The following is a 23998-nucleotide window of genomic DNA, read 5'->3' on the forward strand; positions in this document are numbered from 1 at the left end:
TTAAAAAAAAATGAAAAAAAGAAAACTGACTTCCTTGTTTTGTAAGGAGCCTGCATAGAGGTCCATGGAGCTTCAGTCTGTGTGCGCAGCAGAGTGCTGCAGCTCTGCCTGGAGCTCTTTGACTCTGTCATCTACACTTAACCACGCTGTATGTTGAATAAATCTGGTCCTTAATCCTCAAGACAAACCCAGTCAACCACCGCCCCATGTATCAGCTCGGTTTGGCAGTACAGTACAGAGTCTTAAAGTGATCTCCGTTCTTCTCTTAGGGAGCCAAAGCTTGCTTCCTGCGTGACATCCCCTTCTCCGCCATCTACTTCCCTGTGTATGCCCACACTAAGACAAAGCTGGCAGATGAGGATGGAAGTCTGGGGCCGCTGCAGCTGCTCACAGCTGGAGCCATCGCAGGTAACACACACCTGGAAAGCTCGGACATCCAAAGCCATCCCTGCACCAACAAATGTGCATTGGCTTTCTTTTTCCTCCATCAATCCAGTGTGCGTCTGTTTGTCTATATAATCAATCGTGTCACACCCTGAAGGTATAACCATTTTCATTCTCTGCATGATGCAGCAGTGGGGATATCAGAAAGTGACACCATCTGTGCATAGCGAAAGCTCTTCATTATGCGTTTTGTGCACAAACAAGGTGTACCGGCGGCTTCGCTGGTGACCCCTGCCGATGTCATCAAGACCAGGCTCCAGGTGGCGGCCCGCGCAGGCCAGACGACGTACAACGGAGTCATCGACTGCTTCAGGAAGATCCTCAAGGAGGAAGGCTTCAGAGCTTTTTGGAAAGGCGCAGGAGGTAAGACACACACACACACACACACACACACACACACACACACACACACACACACACACACACACACACACACACACACACACACACACACACACACACACACACACCACAACTGGAAATGCAAGCTGTCAGCAGCTGTGAAAGTCTAGAATAGACATAGATATAACATTTCCTTCAATAACAGTAACCGCTGTTTGTATTTATTAATTTTTTTAATTGGGGCTTGCAGTTATTTACAGGAGTGGATATAACAACACTCAAACCTACCGCACTGCAGAGGTGACAAAGATCGGGCCTGCTGGTCAATATGGTCCGACATAGGGTCCAATTTGGCAAGCAGAATGTTATTACTCAGTGGAGAAGTGCAGGAACATTAGTATGAAGAGAAACTCCGGAATAGATTTCAGTCTATATTTGTTTCACTCATGTCATTTCAGGCTGTTTGTGTCAGATTTTGTGAGGAAACTTTTTCACATTGTGCTCGTACGTCTTTGCAATAAAACTAAGGGAAGAATTCCAAGCTGTCGATATTTTGAGGTTATTAAGATCCTTTTTCTCCCTGCTGTTCAAACTGGGCTGTATGTATTGCTATCGAAGCCACTTTAACATCAACGCTGTACTGTGAGAGTGAATTTATGTGAGCATACTGTACTTGTACCTCTTTGCACTGAAACTAAAGGGAGATTTTTGAGTTGTTTAAAAGGATATGCTGCATTTTACTGGTTGGGCCAATGAGAAATGAGATTCGACTTTACCATTGAACTAAATTGATTCTTAATACGCCTGCTCTTGAAACAAGCTGTAGGACAGTGTTAAGTAGCACTTAGTGGGTACGGTGGGATGGGGGAGGGAATTGTTTTAGTTTCCTTTTATTTGTCCCCCCAATTTCTGTTTATTTTGTGGTTCATATTCACTAATGCCGTGCTTTACAATTAAAACATTTCTGATGTGTGAAATGTTGCAATTTATGTATAAAAGAGCGCAATATCACCATTACATTATATGCATCACATTAAACATATTTTAAACTTGAAATCCCTGTTTTCAATACCCAACTCGAAATGCATCACCCTCTTCCATCAGCTCGCGTCTTCAGATCGTCGCCACAGTTCGGCGTGACCCTGGTGACCTATGAGCTCCTCCAGAGATGGTTCTACGTTGACTTTGGTGGACAGTAAGTGTTTCCAAACATGTTGTAGTAATAATGAATACCTCAACAACCTCAGAATGTGCATCTGATTCTGACCGGACTTTCTCCTCAGTCGTCCTGCTGGCTCCGAGCCGACTCCCAAACCCAAGGCTGAGGGCTTGCCCTCTGTAACTGCCGACCACGTGGGCGGCTACCGTCTGGCTGCTGCCACTTTTTCTGGTGTGGAGAGAAAGTTTGGTCTGCACCTGCCCAAGTTCAAGCCTTCTGGAGGGGTGACAATCGAAGCAGCCGCGTCCAAAACGGAGCCTCAGGCCTCGTAAATGGCCACCGGTCACGACTGTTGGGGCTGCAAGCTCGTACGTTTCCTCCATAACGGTTTCACCAAACCATCGACTCGGTACATAAAACTGAGCGATTGTCTTATTTGAAATGCTGCATGAGTATGGCTTTATTGCGTTTTCTTTGCATTGCTTGCACAATATTCTTGTACATTTTGTACTTCTCTACGGAGGGACATTATGGCATTACAAAAGGATTGTTACTGCAGTTTTTTTTTTTTCTGGTGTGCAATAGCTTTGGTGTGCATGTGTCAGTTACCTTTAAAAGACACAAGGATGTACAGATATTTCCAAAGTATTTATTTTGAAATCATTACCAGGGGACATGGGAAATAATTTAAATGTATTTATTGTATTTTATTGAAATAAATCATTCAAACTGTTTGTTTCTACTGTGAAAAGTACATTCCCAGGTTTTGACACCAAGTTGCGATGAAACAATCTCTATTCAGATCCCCTGATAAATGTGACACACATGGAAATCACTGAGCACTTACAGCATACATGATCAGTCTCTTAGGTACTGTGGATAGCCCAGCTCTCGCAGGTGATTAAGTGAAGACCGGTACAGTATAAAACGATTTCGAAGTAGAAGACTGAACGTTTCACTATTTTACAAACAGGTGTTTGTGTCGTCAAGTCTAAAGAAGCGGAGATGAGAACATGGGCTACAGCTGGGAGACGTTTCCATTCCCGGGCGCACATAGATGTGATTGCTTTACTACAACTTTGGTGGAAATGGAGAAGAGCTCTTATTTGGCTTGCAAGACTGAAAATTAAGGCCCTTGTTAGCATGCTGTAAATAAAGATGGGTACAATCAAAATTAAAAAATAAACTTTTAAGGCATCTGGTTGAAGACAGAGTGACTGTTTTGAGACCGTGACTATGGCTTCATGTTAGTGTCTGGGTCCGATAGCCCTGTTGCTCGAGTTAATCCTAGGAAGACTGCTGACAGTCCAGCTAACTGAGAAGGCAACTTTCTAAATTAGAAGGTGTGGGGGAAATCAAACAACCTTCAACACTTCTTTCCAACTTTTCCTTCAGCCATCTCGTCATCGCACTTTTTTTCCTTCTTTCAAAACAGGGTTGATATCAAGAAGCGCACCACTGGTCCCTTAAACGTTGCGCGTGCGATGAAAGGGCTCACGCAGCCAGACGCTGAGCTGCCAGCTCCTCCGCGTCGTCCCTGTTCTCATTGATCTCTGCCAATGTGCGAACAAAGCGGGTCCACTCGTCGTTTCGTGGAACTGCGGTTTGCTGTCGGGGGAGAACAAGGGAGGCATGAGTCCAATTTGAAACACGGCTTCTGTAAATGACTTTTTTTTTTAAAATCAACAATGACCAAACAATACTTTTAGTCATATACTTCAGACTCTCTTCAAAATCCTGCTTAGATGAACCAGCCATGTTGATTAATCGCCCGTCAGTCAATATGCATGCGACACGGAGGCTGAATCACATCCGCAGTAACACATTGAAGTGATTGTTTTCTTTGGAGGAAAGAAAAACAAACTGAGAAAGAAAACGCTGAGTCACGCTCGCTCACCTCTCCGACGTCATAAACCAGAACTTGTCCATCAGAGTCTCCCACAGCGATTTCTCGGCCAGAGTTGGCCCACCTGACCCTGTTCAGAGCCGGGTTACCATTGACTGTGACGCTGGCGGTCGGCACCTGAAACCGTAACAAAGGAGAAAAACTATCAAGAGGACTGAAATCACTCTGTGGAGCCTGTGTGTGGCCACACACCAGAGCTATTGGACTCATACTGGTTGCTTTTTGGGTCTGATAATGTCTATATTTAGATATGTGTGACGCGAGTTGTCATTACCTGCAGAGAGCTGACAGAAAATAGACGTGCGCTCGTAGAACAGAAAACGTACCTCGGTGTCATTATTCAGGTTCCACAGGTCGAGGTGACCGACTCCGTCCACACAAGCAAACAGAGCCGGGTGAGTGGGCGACCACATGACGTCGTACACATAATCCGAGTTATCTTCGAACGAGTACAGCGGCTTATTGTTCTGCACAGTGGGGGGGAAAAAGGGGAACGAGATAATTAATTTCATAGAACATCCAGTCTAGACTTTGCAAATTTGTTGATCAACGCTCAATTAGTCAAAGAAGTGTTTTATCACTTAACAATCAACCACACAGTTTCATAAAAGCCTCCCAACATCGAACAATACTTGAAGCACAGAGCTGTATTTTTGCAGGACTTTGTGTTTCTACCTTTGAAGCTGTAACAACACAATTTCCTATATATAAATTGGATCCAAATCCAATTGATAATTAGTTTATTCAGATGAATTACTAAAGGAAGCAAACAATATTCATATTTAAGAAGTCGGGCATCAAGTATTTTAGCTCTAGAACACCATGAAAACGATTCTAAGATATGGTCTAAAATATCAGGTTTTTGTTCCAGCTCTAGTGAACATGATGAAGGAAGAGCGGCTGCATGATTAGGTGCCAGGATTAAACACTCAATCTTGACGATTGGAGCATTTTTTTTTAAAGGGCCACACAGTAACTGCATGATATGATTGCTGTTTAATGAAAGTTACCGATAATCTGCACTTAATATTTCAGCCAATCAACTTTTCAAAATCAAAAAAACTGGAGACAAAATTGATCACATCAATCTGCAGAACTGTCTTGACTCCTTCAAATAAAACCCGCCACCAGCAGATCAAAGAAAACCCTGCCCCTTATTCCAGTGCCCACATAGTTTGTGGTCTAGGCTTAATTAGGAAAGACACCGGAGTTCACGCAGGAAGCGAAACCTCGCGTCTCTACATGCCGATAATCAAGGGAGCAGCAGGTGTAGCTGTACACAGCGGGAACACTATTGACAGCCTCCTGTACATAACACTCTCCCAAAATGTCATGTCCGTGTTTACTTCTGCAGCGTCTACAGGCCCTGGAGATTTTATTCCAGGAGACAGTGCCTTGCTGTCATGAAGGTGGCACATATACCAGCGCCGATATTAAAAATGAAGAAAAACAAAGTTTAGTTTATTTCTCTTATTTGTTTAAAGCATCACAATGTAACTGAGCTTGTGGCTGCTGGAGATAATTGCTCGTGAAATAAGGAGCTCGAACAATGAAAGCCGCGTCTGTTTCTTTAAACTCTGCCAACACAAGTAGATAACTTATTCCTCTGATATTTATTATAATTGGAAATGAACAACACCGGGATTACTCAGGATCTTAGGGGGAATGATGAGACTGTTGATGATTATGTGGGAGAATAATACAACAGCTCAATCGGGTACCTTCAGGTAATTATGTGACTTCACTGTCATCCAGCCTCTCCAACCAGTGAAAGAGAACACTTGTGCAATATCCAAAATATACAATGATATCAGGTTTCATTGCCCAAAATCAATATAATAAGTGCATTGTACTGACTCTTATGAGACTGCAGAGAGACACAATGTACACATCGTGGGGAACCTTTGTCCTCCACTCCGATGGGTCTTTTGAACTAAACAAATGAATCCTGAGGATTTTCTCCGCATCCAAGACTTCATTCATACGTACCTTTGTGCTCCACAGCTTGACAGTCCAGTCAAAGGAAGAGGTAACAAACAGGTGGGAGAAATCCAGCGGCCCTGCAGCTGTGTGGCAGTCGATCCCCGTGATGGGGCCGTGGTGGCCCTCAAACATCTCACTGATGCCTGCTTTGCTGTGGAGATCAGCGATAAAGAGAACAGTCTTGACAAATGTAACTGTATGAAGCAGCAGAAGTAATATTTCTTAGGTTTAAATTCTGAAAATACATGTGTGAAGAGTGTAAAAACGTCCGCAGTTGACATCCATTTACGGATTTATATTGAGCATGAAAGGAAAGAAGAACAATAGACGGACTTCTGCCGGACATATTGACAGTAATCATTTACTTATATCATGTAATTACCAGCAGGGTGGCAAAAGCTCCTGCATCCCTTCAACCGCATGTTGCAGAGCTGTTACCCAACTGAGCCTCTGATAATTAACGTAGAGAGGTAAATACTCAGCATGAGTGATGCTTATGCATTATTAACTGCGATGAGAGTATCATACCATCGTAAATGAGGTAGAAAATTATTCCCCCAATTACAGAGGTGATTCTGCCGTGCAAATCCTAGCAGCTATCCCCTCTACGTGGTCTCCGGGCATACTGCAGGACGTTTAGTATGGAGCCTGAGAAGCTGCTCACTGGCAGCTCTGATTTAAGCCACATTTCTCGGCCACCAGAGAAGCCCCAGTCGCTTAAAACAAGAACATTGTGGGATGACCTGCAGGTTCAATTCTCCCCAGGACGACTGACTGTAAACAAACTCTCTCACCCAAAGAAACGTATTGAGGAGAAAAAGAAGGAGCAGGGGGAAAAACTGATTTGTTTCCCCTGCATGTGTGGACTGTTTATATTGAATGACCTTTACAAACACAACTGACAAACGGAAAAGAAAAACAGGATGACTGGGCAGGAGTGAAACCTCAAACAGCAAGAGATCAAGTGTTGGATTTGCGTTGCACTGGGAAGTGAGTGGGTTATATTTATTTGACACTCGGTCCGAGGTGGGCATAACAAGTGGCCTCAGTTTCCTGCTGATGTCCAGGAGGGACGCTGGGGACTGCGGTTTGCTTATGGACGTACCTTCCATGACGACACGACATGTAGACCGAGCCGTCCTCGCTGCCCACCACAAAGTTGTTGACATCTCCGAGAGGGAAAGACATGGAAGTGACAGCCACAGCCTTGGACTGCTTGAACACCAGCTCCATGCTGTCCTGTGAAATGAGCGTGGAACAACATCCATAATAGGCTCATTTATGTTAACACACACGCTGCCAAGCACAACCTATGAAAATCACTCCACAGTTTATTAATGCTTAATCTAAATTCAACTCGCACATTATATATAAAAAAAAAGAAAAAGAAAAAGGTTTGACACTGAGGTCTTGGCAGTGCGGATGAAATGACACCGCAAGCAAAAATAATTTCCCTCCAAGTGAAAAATGAGCTGCAGAAATAATAACAGTTAAGCCAGGACAAATGCCAAACTGATCTGGCCAAAAGGCCTGACATTTCGCCTGAGTGAAGTGACAGGAAGCATGCGAGAGGAGTATTTACGAACTTATATGAAAATATATATTAACATTGCATCAACGTGGCAATTTCATTTCTTTGGTGAAAACATTTCAAAGTTCTTTGAATAATCCAAAAGCAATACTTCGACAAATTCACATAAGTGTATATCTGTGTCACCTGTGGCTGAGAGAGCATGTCCAGACTCCACGAGCAGATCTTCCCGTCGGTGGATATGCTGATCAGGTTATGTGCGTTCTGGGTGCCCACCACATTCACGCAGTATACTGGGTGCTGCAGCAACAACAAAAGGTGAAACGTGACTCTGCTGCTGGATTCAACGTGTGCGAGTCCACCCTCACGTCAGATATGTGTCCTGTACCGTGTGTGCTGCCGCCGACAGTGGTGTCCTCTGCACAGGAGTCCTCTTGTTGCTCCTGTTGTCCCACAGGACAATCTGCCCCGAGTACGTTCCCCCCACCACCACATTCGGGTGGAACTTGGCAAACGCGGCTGACATGACGGCAGACTGTGGGAGTGGCGACAAACGTATAAGAACAGCGTTGCATTGAAATAGTACCGTACACATTTGATGTTAAACAGTTTTACAAATAAACACCAATCATCCATGACACCCTTCAGGGCCTGACAGTTGGGGACATCTCCCTCTACTCACTCACGTGTATCGTTGAGCCATATGTCTCACACTGGTTCGCAGCTTTTTATTCCAATTTTGAATCGATAACCGAGCACAGCAGCATGTGAAAAACCGTACCTGAGTTGAAGGTTGCAGATGTTTCTGCTTCTAACGTATCAATACTGAGGACAAAATATTTACTCGCTGCTCAAAAGAATTCCGCCAACTAACAAGTGTCGAGATGAAAAGATAAGTCGTTCGCGTCCCCTTAACGTTATGGCGGATCAGTTCTCAGTGAGCACGGTCTTGGATTTTGATCGTGCACGTTTGATCAAACGAGCAAGAATTCAAGTGTCATGTTCATGAAGACAATTCAGACGGATCGATGGTAGCAAGTCTTGAGTTTAAACAGCCATGCAATTTCCGAACACGAATTGTTTCCATGGTAACAGCCAGCGCTTTAGCTGATCGGACGCCTGCTGTTTCCATGGTAACAATTAGCAGCACTGGCCAGTGTTACCATGCCGACAGACAGTATCATTGACACAGACCAGGTCTTCATGGTAACGGTAATATTTGCGGTGTTTCCATGGTAACAATTAGTGACTGTGCTTTATATCTTTTAGTATGAAAACAATTTGTTGCTGATGTGGAGTAATTGTTGTTTCCATAGGAACGAAGCAGGCTGTCCAGCAGTGCCATTGTAAAACTGTTCGACAATTCACCTCTGTAGTAATAATCAACAGCACTGACTGACAAGGATAGTTTCTGATGCTTTTTACATTACAAGTAATGAGCAACAAAAACATTTCTTAAATATATATCAGTAGAAAACAATAATAATCATTTTCATTGTCCTGAATCTAAATTCTGCTTCATTCAAATGAAATATAGCCTCTCAGCTATGTTGCATTTATGTTACGTTTATTGCTCCTGGGATGTATTTTGCCGCTCCACTGTTCAATTGATTTTTATTCAATAACTTCTCCATTTAATGTTAAAATTCTCCATAAATCTGACATTTTACAGCAAAATCAATTGAGCTACTATGTTGTGACTGGTATGTCAGTGATATACTCTTATTGGCCACCTTATCAGGAACACCGAGGCAATCTACAGTAATCCAGTTACTGTCAGGGGTCTAACTTATTTTCACAAGTGTAACCGAACAAAGTGGCACATGAGTGTATTCGAGTTTGACACAAATTGTAACTTACTTACAAAATACATTAAATGGCAATTTACTGCTGCAAAAATGTTTATTAGTTAAACCGGTTACAGTCTTTCTAAAAAACACTTTGAGTTTAAATATTTTCTTTGAAATAATTTTAGTGAAACTCATGTTTTGCTAATCAATTTATTCAGTGAAATACTTGAAATGAAAAAATACTTTCAGTTCAAGATTTTAACCGAATAAGGTAAAAAAATATTTTTTCCTCAAAAGGTAACAACAATTTGTTGTCTCTGACACCTGAAATACTGCAAGTTGATAAAAACAAAAACAGCAACTTAGTGCCGGTGTTTTACTTCTTACATCTCACTTCTTACAGTGTGAACAAACTGACCTCCATACTGCCCAACAGGATTAGTAAAAATTCTTGGACTACAATGTTGGTGGTCTGATTGGGTTCACCAATGCACATAAAACAATTAAGATTTTTTTTCCGGAAGGCCTTTATGAACAAACGCTCCAACACATGGATGATAAATATCTGGTTCTGAGCTGGCTGGGAGGTACGAGGGAAAACTGCATTCACACTTCTGTTCAGTTTTATTCATCTGAGCAACACGCCTGCATCTACATCCGCTCTGGAAGCAACAACATGTGGTTCTACTCAACTTGTCTTGGTGAAGGAGCCTCGGGGCATGCATTATAATAAGGCTGGGTAGAGCAGAGGAGCTCAACTGCTCTCCCAGCTCGCTTCGTCTGAACACAGGGCCCTTGTTTAGATGCACATGATAACCAGCCCTGCCCCACACACTTAATCCTGCATCAGCGCCCAGATTCCAGTCAGCTCCCGCACCACAGGTCTTCTCCGGCGCCTCACGAACATGTGTTTTTGGATAGATGTGGCGGAGGCTGATGCCAGCACAGTTAACTCACGCAGGAGGGATGAGGGGTGTGTGGAGGAGAGTGAAGAGAGTGAGCAAACAGGATGGTGAGTGGCCTTCCACGTTTATCGTGGATAGACGCCACTTATTGGAACGGGAGGAAGATGAGAAGAGGAATATGATGGGGGAGGTTGGGCGTGTTTAGGAACGTTTGGTACCTGACAGTGGAAGACGTATTCCGGTGTAGCCTTCTTATACTTCATGTTCCACACCAAAGCCACGCCATCTGGCTCGTGAGGAGCTTCCTCGTTGTTGTTGTATGAGGCAACCAGGAGTTCAGGATACTGGCGAGAGAAAAAAAAAAAAGGGAATGAATGTTTGGGGGGGGGGGGGACCCTCTGGGTTGAGCTCCACTCTAGGGAAGAAAGCCTTGGCCGCCCTCTGTGGTAGTGCTGACCAACACCTTCAAGAATGAGTAACCCTTTCCAAGAAGATTAATGGCTTGTTTAAGTCGCTGTAACCCATAAAGAACTTCAGTAAATCGTGTTTGTAGAATTTTAACGAAATGTTACACGTCGGCAGCGACTCAAAAGTGCATAACGGCAAACTGTAGCGAACAGAGGATATTTCAAAACACGAATATTAACTCTGACTGCAGCGACTTTGACCTGACGGAAAAATGACACGCTGCATTCAATATTTAGTTGAGACTTACTCTACGTGAACACACAAACTAAAATGGCATGGGCGTGGCTGTGGCTCTGCGCAAGAAAATACAGTGAACAAAGAGCCGGTGTTCAATCACTGTCACAAGCCATTGCGGAACCATGCATTAAATGACCTTAGACACCAGAGGAAACAAATCATTACGGCCTCCGACTAAGTGACAATTTGTATGGGACATAACTTACTTTTCCCGAGGGAGTTGTGGCTAAAAGTAAATGCTGTCAAACTCAAGCAAAGTAATCATGAAGCATTATGGTTCAGCGAGTCTAACTTGTTTGTACAGCCAATTAGGAAAAAATATGCAAATAAGCTCCTGCCTTTTTCCACAATAACTGGGAGGATAAGATAAACTGATAGTTTCTCAAAAATATGGCAAAACGTTTTTTAATGACAAAGAGGTTTGAGAGGGGGGGGGGAGGACCTGGGGGGACCAGTCGAGGCAGGTGACGACCCGATGTTTGGACCAGCGCTCATCCACAAACTGCCTGTTAAGCGAAAGCTTTGCTCCGGCCTGAATTTCACTGGAGGAAAAAACAAACGCATCTTGAATCAATAAGAAGCTTTTCTGCAAAAACCAATCACACATTTTAAAGACACGAGTTTTCCAATTATTACCCTTCCTTCTCCTCCAGGTCACGACCGCTATAGTCAAAGAAGAGGTCCACATGCTCAGAGAGAGCCCGCTCGATAATGCGAGTGCTGTGGTCGAAGAAATTCACAAACTCCTCCGAGTGCAGGATCTGCAGCTTTTCCTCCTCTGTCAATTCGTGGGGGGGGACTTCACAGAGAAAAACAAACAACAGTGAATCAGAGTGAAGATCCCTGCTGCTCTTGGCCATTATGATATGGGATCTAATGTCCTGCTTTACAGGAATAGAAACCCTTTGAAGCAATTATTTATACAGTATATGTAATTGTGAAATTCTTAAAAGAACCTAAGTGGCTCAATTTCAGTAAAGCATCTCAATTATCATCCCTTTGATTGAAGTACCTTCCTCCTCCTCTTTCTGGTCCAGTTTCTCCATTTGTGCCTGGGTGATTTCTTGAGGTGGAGCAATTTCTTCCTCCTCTTCTTCCTCTGCAGATGAAAGAGTGAACTCCCGTAAACATTGGAAAATGCCCTTTGCGAGGCTGTAAAAACTCAGGCATTCTTATGAAATGCAATGTAAATGAATCGGAAACACTTTGGACTGAATCCTTAATGTAAACAAGAAATAACAATCAAATGAAGTGTAACAACTTTGACCAAAGGAATGATTACACTTCCATGCAGAGACTTGGTACCTTCTCCTCACTACATTTCCACCTGCATCATTTTCTTCTTTCAATAGGAGCTCCACCCCATGATTACAGGCACGGCAATAGAACGATTTTGTATGTCTTGCATGTGCTTGGTTTGTCAGCACAATGTTGCCTTTCAAAAAGAACCTGCTTCTCTAAAGCGGGGACGTTTGTCATTTGTGTTAAAGGGACACAGCACAGTGGGAGTCTTGTTGTCATAGGGACCCCTGTCTTTCCCCAACTGTTAATGAGACCCTAGCTATTCAATGGAAAGTCTAGCTGTCAGTGTAGCCGTTTCCTCTGTGTCCCATTCGCAGGTTGCCCCCTTCTCGGCCATGGGGCAGTGGGGCAAAGGGTGTGGAGCAGCTGCCTGGGCTCGTCGCATTGGACTGGCCAGATGACGGCATGGTGCAAAAGCAGATGGCGATGCTGGCGATTGTCTCGTGCTCTTCAGAGGTGGCATGGGGATGGCACAGAGGTTTTACGCCTGGCTGCCCCGAGACAAGCTTCTCGCTGAACGGCAAGCCTGTGCAATTACCATCTTAGCAGGAGGTCCTGCAACTCCTATTCAACCTCAGAGAATGTACAACAAAATACAGGCCACACCAGCTGGCAAACTGCACACCGGCTCTACCTCAAAGAAGATGAACACACTTTTTCAAAACACATCCCCGGGAGACCTTATATAGCCTATGCTTTCAATGTAAAAAAAAAAAAAAAAGAAAAACAATAATAATGATAGTGGAAGCAGAACAAAACAGATTCATACAGAATGGGGAAATATTCGCCTGGATCCTACAGGCGTTTATCTTACTCTGAGTTATACAGTTAATCTAAGATGACAGCGCGGCATTGCCAGAATTTCCTTCCTACTGAGATAATCTAAATGATAATGTCATCCGTCACTTTGTCCATAAAATGATTTATCCCCTTTGTTGGTCGGTGGTTTGGGGACGAAGGTTATTGGGTGCACTGATGAGTTTACAGAACTGCGTTGATGACACAAGCCCATTTCAATGTGCGGCCATACTCTGCAACCAACAGGAGAAGGTTAAAATCTTTCCTTTCAAGGGCCTCAATCAGGCTTAAAGGAAAACAGTAATCACTGTCTTTCAGCTAGTCCCGGCCGTGCTCGTCAGCCCTTTCCCTGGTGAGGGCAGCCAGAGCAATCAACCTGCCAGGCATTAGGAGCGGATAGACAATCTGAAAATAAAGGGTATAATGCACCTGCCAGCCAAAATGGCCATTTGGAGAAAAGCTAGTGATCCTGGTGACCCCGCTGGGGATGCGTAGGGGGGCAGTAGTGAGGGTGGGTGGGTTGCATTTAACAGAATTCACCCGGATCACCGATGTCCCCATACACTGACACCTCCTCTCAAAGCAGGCCCAATTATGGCTTTTGTACCACTTAAGAAATAAAAGCTTTTTTTGGGGGGGGGGGGGGGGGGGGGGGGGGTAGCTGGACAGAAGGGGGGGAGGGGAGGATAATCACGTCTTAGTCAATAGACAATATATTAATGCAAACATGGCATGGGGCAGGGATGAACAATTGCAAAACTGCGTGGCTTTTGCTCTCCGTCGCAGGTGTCTTTCACTTTCTATATGTCCCAGAGAGAACCAGGGTCTGACTGCGGCACGTGCAAAAAGGGTTTGTTCAGCCGTGTAAAGGCCAATAATAAAACTGCACAAGCCAAGCCTCCATCAGCACACACACACACACACACACACACACACACACACACACACGCACACGCACACGCACACGCACACGCACACGCACACGCACACACACGCACCAGCATTTCTTGTTCTTGAAATAGAGTGCATCTACTGGCAAAGTTAAAAAAATAAAAAAATAAAAAAAATGCATTTCCAAAAACTGTGCGGCTGCTTGTTGTGCAGCAAACTCACATCAAGGTGCTGCTCCTGCTCCGTGAGAGTCACAAGAAGAAAAAAAAAAGCAGATCACAGAAGTGCAAATGCAGAAACAATGCCTCGAGAAAAAATGAGAAAAAATCCACATTTTTGGTGCGAAATGATTAGCTACGGTATGACTGTAGGATATAACAGATATTTTAACAGTGTTAATCATCAAGTACATAAAAGCTGACCACAATTACAAGTGGTACTTCAAACAAGAAGGCCATTAAGAGCTTTTGTGATTAAAAGTTTTGACCTGCCTTTGAATTCAGAGTGATTAAAACAATCACATTCAATTAAACGTTAGATTTACTAACGGCTCTCAGTACTCGTTTTCCTGACGAGCCTTTTAAAAACACTGTACTAGACCAACCAGTCCAGCCCCCCCCCCCCCCCCCCCCCCCCCCGCCCCCCCGCCCCCCCCCCCCCCCCCCAACTTCCAACAATATCTTGCTCCATAATTACAGCCTCTTGTTGAGGAGTGCATACTGATGCTGCATATTACCTACTAGTGCAGTCTGGGGATACTGCAGTAGTGGAATACTCCTCAAACTGATGGCGTAAATTAACGTGCTGGGACTGAAAGTATGACAGATAGAAAACCGAGCATGCAATATTATTTTTTCACAAGGTGACAATGCTTTACAAATAATGCTGTCGTGGGGTTTTATTCGTCAAATGATCGCTCATATCAAATCAACCTTAGTGGCCTTTGCTTTTAAAATAGCTTCAACACAGATTTGCCCATATTTCTAAGGTACTCGGCTTACAGTATGCTCTGGGTCTCCTGGAGAACTTGATGAAGTGTCTGTTTTCAGTTTAGCATTCTTCTACAATCGTATAATGACGACACGATGTTCAAATATCAGCTTGAAAAGTTCCAAAAATGGAAATACGTTTTTGTTTAGAATAGTTGCATGGGAAAAGGATGTATAAATGGAGACTACGGCTGCTACTTCAATAAAGATTTACTCTTTTAAGTTAATATAGTATTACAAATGTAACTGATATCTAATTGAATTCTGGGTAAAATGACCTTCCTGCTCAAATTTCTGTCACCTGACACAGAATGTAAAGTTGGCGTTAAAACAAAGCTTACGTCCAGATATGATTTTTTTTTTTGGGCAGCATTTACGTCACTAGTCACATTAAAATCCATTAAAGGAGACAAAAAAACTCTCAGGACAGTGGATGATTCTTTGTCTGCACAGTTTTTGATGTTGGATGCTGCAGCTGGTGTGGTCCAGATGCCTCAGAGCTGGGTTGGAGGGTTGATGACTACAATGACGCTATGGTCACTGACAACACTCAATACTAACAACAATACTAACCATAATTCATTTCATCTTGCGGACCATACAATACCGTCTTCATTGCCAACCCAGGTAAAAATGAAGCGTTCTGCTCGAGTGTCCAGACGATTTTCCTGGTGTCAATAGGGCAGGCAGGTGACGTTAGAATCTTTTACTAGTTTTCAGAGATGTCTTGCCAACACTGTGGGAACCCGGAGTCTGGAGCAGCCAGGGCACGGCAGCCGCTCCCTCTAATGCCACCGCCTGCTGACCTTGAGAGTGCTGCGACGTTGCCTCCTTTTGACAACATGATAAATCGCTCAATCAGAAAGTAGGCCTGACGCCACCCCACACATCAAAAATGCGCCGAGGGGAGCAAGCTGGGAAGGGGATGCCGTCTCATCGAGTGCCAGAAGTGATGGTGTGAAAATGCACAATGTCACTGAGTGTGTTTTGTTATGTGCCTGTTCGGTGAAGGGAGAAGACAGGGAAGCGAGGGAGTTGATGAAATGATTACATAGTGGCAGAGAGGGGAAGGGGGCCCCGTGTTGAACAGCTGGCAGAAACCATCGGTGTTTAACACAGTTTCACAATGCCCAGTAGAGTCCGGAGTAAAGAGCGACGAGGAACAGAGGGATGCTCTTCATCCTTCACTAGTTCTGCTCGTAGTTTTCCACAAAATCACACAATTTTATCTTACTCGCGTCGCATGCCACCTCGGAATTTTCTACACGTCACCTGATCGGACAACAACCAACAATCAGTACTCTGTTTAAAACCCTAACCAGGCTTTCAAGGATGCTAAAAAAACATGTGGCAGCTGGTGCAAATAAAACGAGAACGCAGCTACAAAGACAGAGTCATCCAGAAGCTGTAAGTGGAAGAAACAAGACAAAAATCGTAATCAGAACTTCAGCGGAGCGTATTATTCACCCTCAGTCATTAGACAAATCAAGCAGGGACCAGCAGCACCACCAGAAATATTGCATATTCTGTGGCACACGTGTTCAACATGTGTATCTCAGTACAAACGCAATGTTCTCTTTGTCCCACCACATGAAAGCTGCAGCGCAGCAATTACATACATATCGACACGCTTCAGAGGCCGTTAGCAGTCGTAAGCGTGGATCTTGGTATCTTCGGCTCCGATCTCTTTTCTCCTTCCCGTCACTGGATTTCTCATCCTGTCCATTAATTATGCCGAAGCCAAGTTCAGAAGAGCGGGGCTTGTCAGAATCTAATCTTCGCCCTGACATCTTATGTTTCCTGGGCCTCACCGAGTTTCATCTCACTGCTTGGTGAAAAATCAAAACCTCATCTACTTGTTGTTCATGTTGCTCTCTTGTGGACTCCTGGAGCAAACCTCTTAATGAGCCGGGCCCCAGTCACCCAGTAGAGAACTTTTCTCATGAGCTTTCCTCTTTCCACTGATATATTCAAGCAAAACAGTTTGGATCATGCATGCACAGGTAACCTGAGGTTACCAGCACAACACCCCGTCAATCACCTTCTTTCGCCTGAGTCATGCTGGGTGTCTGGGTCTGCTTTGTGTAGGACACAGTTTCACGGGGAGGGAAGTCCACTTGTGTGACTTTGGCCATTCCCAGTTTTGGAGTTCCACGCCTAAAAGAAAAGAAACACTCAAACCGTGCACAGTAACCAGTAAACATCCTTCACAAAAATAACTAAATGAAGCATCTTATGTCTATCCATTCACACCAAAGTCCAAAGTCAGTGAGTTAGTCTTTAATGGGATAGCACGGATTCAGATTAGTTTAACCATCAATATGAAATAATTACAAGGTTTCATCTGACCATTCTCGCATGCATGAGTCCACTGTTCTCTTGACTGTATTAATTGAATAATGACTCTGAAAGATAAAGCAGTCATGCTGTAGATTGAGAGAAGGGAAAATGACCAGGAAAGAAGAGAAGAGATTGTCCAGTACCCCAGCTCAGAATCAGAGTGAAGCTGAAGCGTGGATGGGTCAGAGTCCCAGTGCAGAGTCCTGATTAGTGTCACAGCAACAAGGCAGCATTAGTGAGAGGGAGAGAGAGACAGAGAGAGAGAGACAAATGAGGAGAGGAAATATAGTTAGCAATGTGGCACACACCATGCTGACTGAATTGCAAGTCACAAATCAATTGAATTTGCATGTTATCCAAGCGCACTTAAAATGGATTCTTTTTCATTTCAAACGGAGCTTCAATCCGTCGACACAAAGCTCAGAGAATACTGCGGATGTGGACACGCACGCCCCGATTTGAATGGCAGAGGGCATAATGTGCAGCCTGCAGAGCCGATACAAGCCGAACTGTGCCACACCAAAGGCTCTGAGAGTTGTGTAGACATGGGGGGTGGAGAGAGAGAGAGAGAGAGAGAGAGAGAGAGAGAGAGAGAGAGAGAGAGAGGGAGAGAGAGAGGGAGAGAGAGAGAGAGAACCCTCAGGGAGAAAACATGACCTCCATGTGTGTAGGAAATGGCCATGCTGGTGAGGGAAATGAGTCAACACGTAGAGGAACAGCTCACTGGGCCTGATGGGACACTGGGGGAGCTTGAATTTCAGCCCAGGGAAGGGGCTCTAATTAGGGGTTAAGAAGTCCCCCAGGCGTCACAGCAACCCGCTGTTTTATTGCTAATTTAGGATTGTTCTAATTCAACGGCACGTAAATGAAATAAACATGCCCTCGGTTGGCATAAAATCGTCATCATTCACCGTAATGATATAAGACCGTAACAGGAAAAAAAGAAAAAGCTGAGTCTTAATGCAATCATGCTTTATAGGTATTCATAACCTTTGGCAACAGTTTGAAAATAATGCAAAGCAGATTAAAGCAACAGCAGACATGCTTCTTCAAGTCATTTTTCAGAATGCATCACACTAAATTTGCAGTGCAACACAGCTGCAGTTTAAACTGCAACAAAAAACACTGGGAGTGTTTGCTTGCTGGCACAAGTGCGGAACAAAAAGTGCAAAATCAAATTCTCCTCAAAGACACAGTTTAAACAATAAAGTGTCAAGCATTTAAATTGAATTAAACCGTACTTTATGGGGACTGCATGTACACTTTTCACATTTGAAATGACTCAGATTCAAACATTTGCCAGGTGTGTGTGTGTGTGTGTGTGTGTGTGTGTGTGTGTGTGTGTGTGTGTGTGTGTGTGTGTGTGTGTGTGTGTGTGTGTGTACCTGGGTCCCACGGCTCCATCAGAGTCCTGGCTCCCTGCCTCACTTGGCGTACCCGCCGATTTGGCAGTGGGAGACGTGGGAGGAGGGACTACAGCGGAGAGATGGACAATAATCATCTGTAAGTTAAGACGCTGGGCTGTGCTAAACACTAGTGTCAAAAAACATTGTGCTTTGTTCTTGTTAATGAAAACGGTCACATTCTGGAAGCATTATAGCTACTATATTACAGTGCAGGATGTAACCTGTATGAAACCTGAAATACAAAATACAAAAAGTACATTACACACAAGTCTATAAAGCTATCTCAGTGTTGCTCTCATGATCAAACAGTGAAATGTCTGATATAATAATAATAACAATAACAGTAATAATAATAATAATATTAATAATAATAATAATAATAATAATAATAATAATAATGAGGAGTAAAAAATGTGGTATAAACTAGAATGTTTTTCTTCTTATTTTGCTGGAGCTTGCTGCTTGTGACAGATTCTAACATGGATCTCTTCTGCCACCTGCTGTTCGCAGTGTGAAAGTGCTCAGAAAATCAACTGAACTCTCAGTATAAATAAAATACTAACCCTTTTTGGGGAATATATTATCTTTTATCTTCTATCTTCTATAGATTTTACATTATCAGGACATGTATGTAAATCCTTCACAAATCCTGGACTGCACAATGATAAGATATTAAGACTGTGTATTACAATACTAGAAATATTGATATTTGGAAATGTAGACAATCAGAATGTGCAAATAAAAAACACACACCAGTAACTACTCTATAATAAATGATCTGTTCACTTTTTATAGTGAAAATACACATATTCACAATATTTACAAAGGTTAACAGGTGCAGTGTCTTGGCTGATGGATGGGCAGTGTTAACCAGTCTGCTCGCAGCAGGTATGAATGACCTGGGCTCGCTCCTTCTTGGAAGGAGGCTGCAGCAGTCGCTCACTAGAGCAGTTGGATAGTGTTGTGGAGAGGATGAGAGAGTTTGTCTACGAAAGAGCTCAGATTTTTTTTTTAATTCAACGTTGTCATGGTGGTTTACTGAGCAGATATGGCAGTCAGTCAGACACTTCTTCATGTGTGTGACTTTAGTGCTTCAATCCAGAACATCAGATTCTGAAAAACATAAAATATACTTTTTTTTTTCAATTATGAACCTCCTGGAGGTTACAGACCTCGTCTCTGCCATGTTTTTTTCTTCAATTCTAGTTTTTAAGAAGTCACTTGTTCTGCAAGAAAATAAGATTCCAGTGTTTGATCATAGAAATATGTTGAGAGATTGTTTCCCTGTTGGAAAGTTGTGCTTACAATCAAGGAAAATTACTGTACTGGTCCAATTACAACACCTATTTTATCCTAATCATTCATCACAAGGAATTTATTGTAACCCCCCCTTTTGTTTACGGCTGACATAAGGCTAATTTTAAAGCCAATACTTGGAAAAGGTTACACAGAACCAAATCTTGTTTCTATAAAGATTTATTCTATTTGATCAAATAAATGCGATTAAAAGACAAACGCCCGCAGGACAGATGGATTTTAACACCTGTATGCATGTGAACACAGTCGGAGCAAAGAATAATCTGTTTAAAATGTGAGAAAATGCATGTTATTCAATATGTTTGCATCCTTGAAGCAGATGTCACATCGTCTACAAAAGAAGAAAACACCAACCGTTGATACCAACTGGAACAGGCGCATCAGTGGTTAACCCCACACTCTGGAGAAACGCCTCAGTCTCACGCCTTTTCTTCTCCAGGTCAGAATCTTCCTGTTGAACCACGGCATCTTTCTGCTGGTCTGCCTAGAAATACAGCAATAGATGGATTAAAGTCATTCAATGACAAGATATCAGTGTTGGACAATCTCTGCTTCGATCTCAGACAATGGGAGTTAAAAACGTCATCTGGCATCTGGGTTATAAGGGATGTGTGTCTAATCTTCTGCATTAATGACTTATTTAAAAACTAGACCACACAGAATGGGAATCAACTAACTCTTAGTACAAAACTCTCATTCAGATCCATTGCAATTGGGAAAGACAACAACAACAACAACAAAAAAAAAAAGCTCATCGACATCTCAACGTATACAGAAATGCAGGAACACACAGGCCAACATGGCGCCCTGTTAAAAACATTCGCCTTCCATCAAAGATAGCAGGCTGCAGGAAAGAAGCACAACAGATCTAACAGGATCAATACACCAACAGATGCAGGTGTTTTAGAACTACTGGAGGTAAGTTTGAAATTCAAAACGCCACAAATGAAAATATTTCAATACAAGAAAAAGCTGTAAACTGCCTGGAAATAATATTTAACCCATAATTAAAAACGGACAAAAATGTGTGTTTTTAAATTGCTGTACCAATCATAGGAAGTGGACTTATACTCCACATTATGTACCCTGGACATAGAAAATGAAATACTCTAGTCCCCCTAGTGGCGCCACGGGGTATACTTTGACCTGAGTTATGAGAGATCAGCCTTCAAATCCTGGTTGCTCTAGAAAAGCAACCCAGAGTCGAAACGTGTCTATGGTGTGATCATGAGATGATTTGCTGTGGTAACCCTTGTAAAAGGAAGCAAATTAATATTTCCTTCCACTGTATAAAGTGAAATACTCAAGTAAAGGTGGCCCATGTATAATCTCATTAGTCCAGGTTGGAGGGATCTCAAAGCAAACTGATTCAGGTCAAAGTAGAAGTTGCTTTGTATGGAGACTGATCAATGCCACTGATCGGCTTAATTTAATAGGTTTCGCACATTCAGTGAGTGAAAACTGTAAACTTCTATGAAAAACTCAATGAAAATGTTGAAGTTAAACAAAGTCGACAGCTGTAGGGTTGTGGGATGAAGTTTGCAACAAAGATGTCAAAGAAGAGCTTCATGTCTTTGTAAAAGGCCTTGGGACATGTTATGTCTGTTGCGTGTCCAAATAACCGCAATCGTTCAAGTTTCTATTCTGAGCTCCAACAAGCTTTTTCACTCACAGAGCAAAAAGTGGCCAGCACTGGTTTGTTGTGAACCTCATCTACCAAAAACCACAATATATAACAAATGTGAGGCTCTAACGAGGTCTGAATCATCCCGAAACATGACAGAATAAAGATGGGTGGCATTTATATCAGCGTATACAATATAAAACTGATATCGCCTCAAAGTTAGCAGTTCTACTGATGACAGATTAACAAAAAAAAATAAAAAATACAATTTAAATTTGGCTGAAAGTATCAAGATGAATCAAGTATGAAGACCTCTGAAGTAACATAATGAAATATTGTTCACAGTTTTGTTGAAAAACAAACAAACATTAAGTTTTCTAAAACTTATTTGAGTTAGTTCCTCTGCAGAAGATAATAGATGTTCACTGACTCAGGTAGAAAAAAAAGTGTGCATATTTTGGTCTTAGCAGTCAACCACTCTAAATGGAAACTATCAGCATATCAGAATTCCAAAAATAAAATCCAATATGATTTCTCTATAACATGCACAATGAGACTTTGGTTTTGAATGTGATCAAGCTTCAGATTTACTGTGTTCAAGTCATAAAACCTCTCAGACCAACAGAAAGACCCGAACATACTGATTTTTTGCGCTCCTCCTCCTTTCTTCTTTTCTCCTCTCTGATTTGCGCCAAACGTTGCTTCTTCCTTTCCAGCTCAGCCTTCAGCTCGCTTTTGTCCGACATGATGCCACACCTGAATGCAAACAACAGTCGGTCATCACTTAATCTTTAAAACAAGGAAAGAAAAAAAAAAGTTGCATATTTATGCCAAAACTAATGACTGAAGTATGTTAGAGGAGAGCTGATACCAGGGAGTATGGCAAACATATGAAAAATAAAGTATAAGTATGGAATTACCTCGTTTATTCGCTTATCTTTTAAAGTGTGTTGATATATATTGGAGACATTTCAGGAATATTCGATCAAGCTCAGATTACAATAAAGTTTGTTTTTGATGAGGCATCAGATTCAGAATATTTGCAGTATTGCAATTAGAAATCATGTGAAAGTACTTATTCTTTGTGTTTTGGGAATAAAGTGTAACACCAAACTATGAATGCTGGTAAAGAAAAAGAAAAAGAAAGTAAAAACATGTTTAAACTTGGGTGAATATAAGTGCAATATTCTGCCTGACCAAATCAAGACAGAAACCTTGATACTTTTTGAAGGGAAGATGGCTTTAATGACGCAGATTCAATATAACATATTTTCATTCTCCAAACTTTTCCCTTTGATAATGTTCAAATAGTTTGAAGATGTTTGAGAATAACGTATAGACGTCAGGGATTCATATAATAATCTAAATGTGTATTCTGTGCAATTTGTTTTACATGCCATGCACCTGCAGACATATGATTCCACATAAATATCCAGGAATTGATCATTGCGTTATAAAATAATGCCTGTAAAGCCAAACAAGAGTGTCCCTGCCTCCTCAGTGAATAAAAACCATCTGTAGCCAGATCAATGACTCACAAACCTAAACATGTCCTGACAATCACCTGCGTGTCTCTGTGGTTAAAGTAGCATCATACTGGTACGATCCACGGAGCTGTTGTGTCTCTGTGGTTAAAGTAACATACAGCTGACTAGTATGACCCACGGGACTCGCAGAGCCCCACCCTGCAGCCGGTGCGCCGCTTACACCCGATTAGCTTTACATCGTGAACACGTCATCCATCATAGACGATCGTTTTCAGCTTTAAAATAACCCACTGTGCTCACGTCCAGAAGTTTACAAACACGTCCCGTGGATATTTTATTCACTCCACACTTCTGGTGGGAATCACTCGCATCCGCTCGGCCTGCACCGATGCTAACGTTAACCTTCCTCGTTATGTTTGGCTCCACGGCTAGTTCCCCCATCCTCGTTGTACAACATCTAATAAAGACGAGTGCTGGTTTGATGTGAGATTGTTAGCACTGCATAACTTTTAAAAGCTGTAGGAAAGCAGATTAATTCAAATTAATCCACAGAGCGAGAGCAGACGTGGACATATAGCATGCTAGTACTTAGCACCAGCGGCTAATCGAACCCCGGTTCGCAGTACTGTCATGTCATTTTTGCAGAGATCAGATCGTTATATACATAATTCAGCTTACAGATACAACTATAAATGCAGGTAAAGCACAAAATGTGTGTGTCATCCCAGCTCTCATGAACATAATGTATGAATAAGAAAACTTACAACAGGTTTTTCGACCAGCTGCCTTTAGCCACCACAGCCAAAACAATCGAGCTGAGTACGGGTACCGAGAGGACCCAAACCGCGCACCTAGCTTTGACGTGGCGGCCTGCTGTGGTCATATGAGGCCAAGCGTGCCGTCTGGATTAAACTCCACAGGCCGCAGTGACTACGCGGAAACCAGAGTCACATTGTGAATGTGTCTTAGTCTGTTATCTTGAGCTGAGTAACACCAGACAATAAGAAACAAGACTCACAGAGCCACTGTGGTGTAATGCATGACTTTCCTCTACCACAGACAACATAATAACTGTTTGT

At 42.7% G+C, this 23998-nt stretch overlaps 2 protein-coding genes across 5 annotated transcripts in view; one reads left to right on the plus strand and one right to left on the minus strand.

The window, feature by feature from the left end:
• The window catches only part of LOC308119115 (electrogenic aspartate/glutamate antiporter SLC25A12, mitochondrial-like), a 22522-nt gene extending 19365 nt beyond the window's left edge, over positions 1-3157 (plus strand). The window contains exons 15-19 of one of the 3 annotated variants that reach the window (XR_013935930.1): positions 270-408; positions 649-807; positions 1891-1981; positions 2070-2354; positions 2919-3157. Coding sequence is in view for 2 of the 3 variants with exons in the window: in XM_080478951.1 (XP_080335077.1) it covers positions 270-408; positions 649-807; positions 1891-1981; positions 2070-2277 (597 nt within the window). In the remaining variant the exon portion in view is untranslated. Of the gene's footprint in view, positions 1-269; positions 409-648; positions 808-1890; positions 1982-2069; positions 2680-2918 lie in introns of those variants that run through there. The other 2 variants (XM_080478951.1, XM_080478950.1) reach the window with 2 other exon arrangements.
• On the minus strand, positions 2383-23908 carry dync1i2a (dynein, cytoplasmic 1, intermediate chain 2a). 2 transcript variants are annotated; one of them, XM_080478954.1, is made up of 17 exons: positions 23684-23775; positions 22074-22188; positions 20163-20292; positions 18471-18558; positions 17199-17288; positions 16787-16902; positions 11778-11864; positions 11402-11564; positions 11208-11307; positions 10279-10404; positions 7754-7900; positions 7552-7665; positions 6940-7073; positions 5841-5985; positions 4178-4318; positions 3843-3968; positions 2384-3553 (listed from the first exon to the last, which is right to left on the minus strand). In XM_080478954.1, the coding sequence occupies exons 2-17, from the start codon at positions 22176-22178 to the stop codon at positions 3440-3442; spliced, it is 1926 nt and encodes a 641-aa protein (XP_080335080.1). In that variant the 5' UTR covers positions 22179-22188; positions 23684-23775; the 3' UTR covers positions 2384-3439. The 2 variants fall into 2 exon arrangements, with proteins under 2 accessions (XP_080335079.1, XP_080335080.1); XM_080478953.1 differs by lacking the exon at positions 17199-17288 and having other exon boundaries at positions 2383-3553; positions 23684-23908.
• Between the last annotated feature and the right edge of the window lie 90 nt (positions 23909-23998).

The sequence above is a fragment of the Lipophrys pholis genome, assembly GCF_963383615.2.
Source record: "Lipophrys pholis genome assembly, chromosome: 13".
Classification (NCBI taxonomy): domain Eukaryota; kingdom Metazoa; phylum Chordata; class Actinopteri; order Blenniiformes; family Blenniidae; genus Lipophrys; species Lipophrys pholis.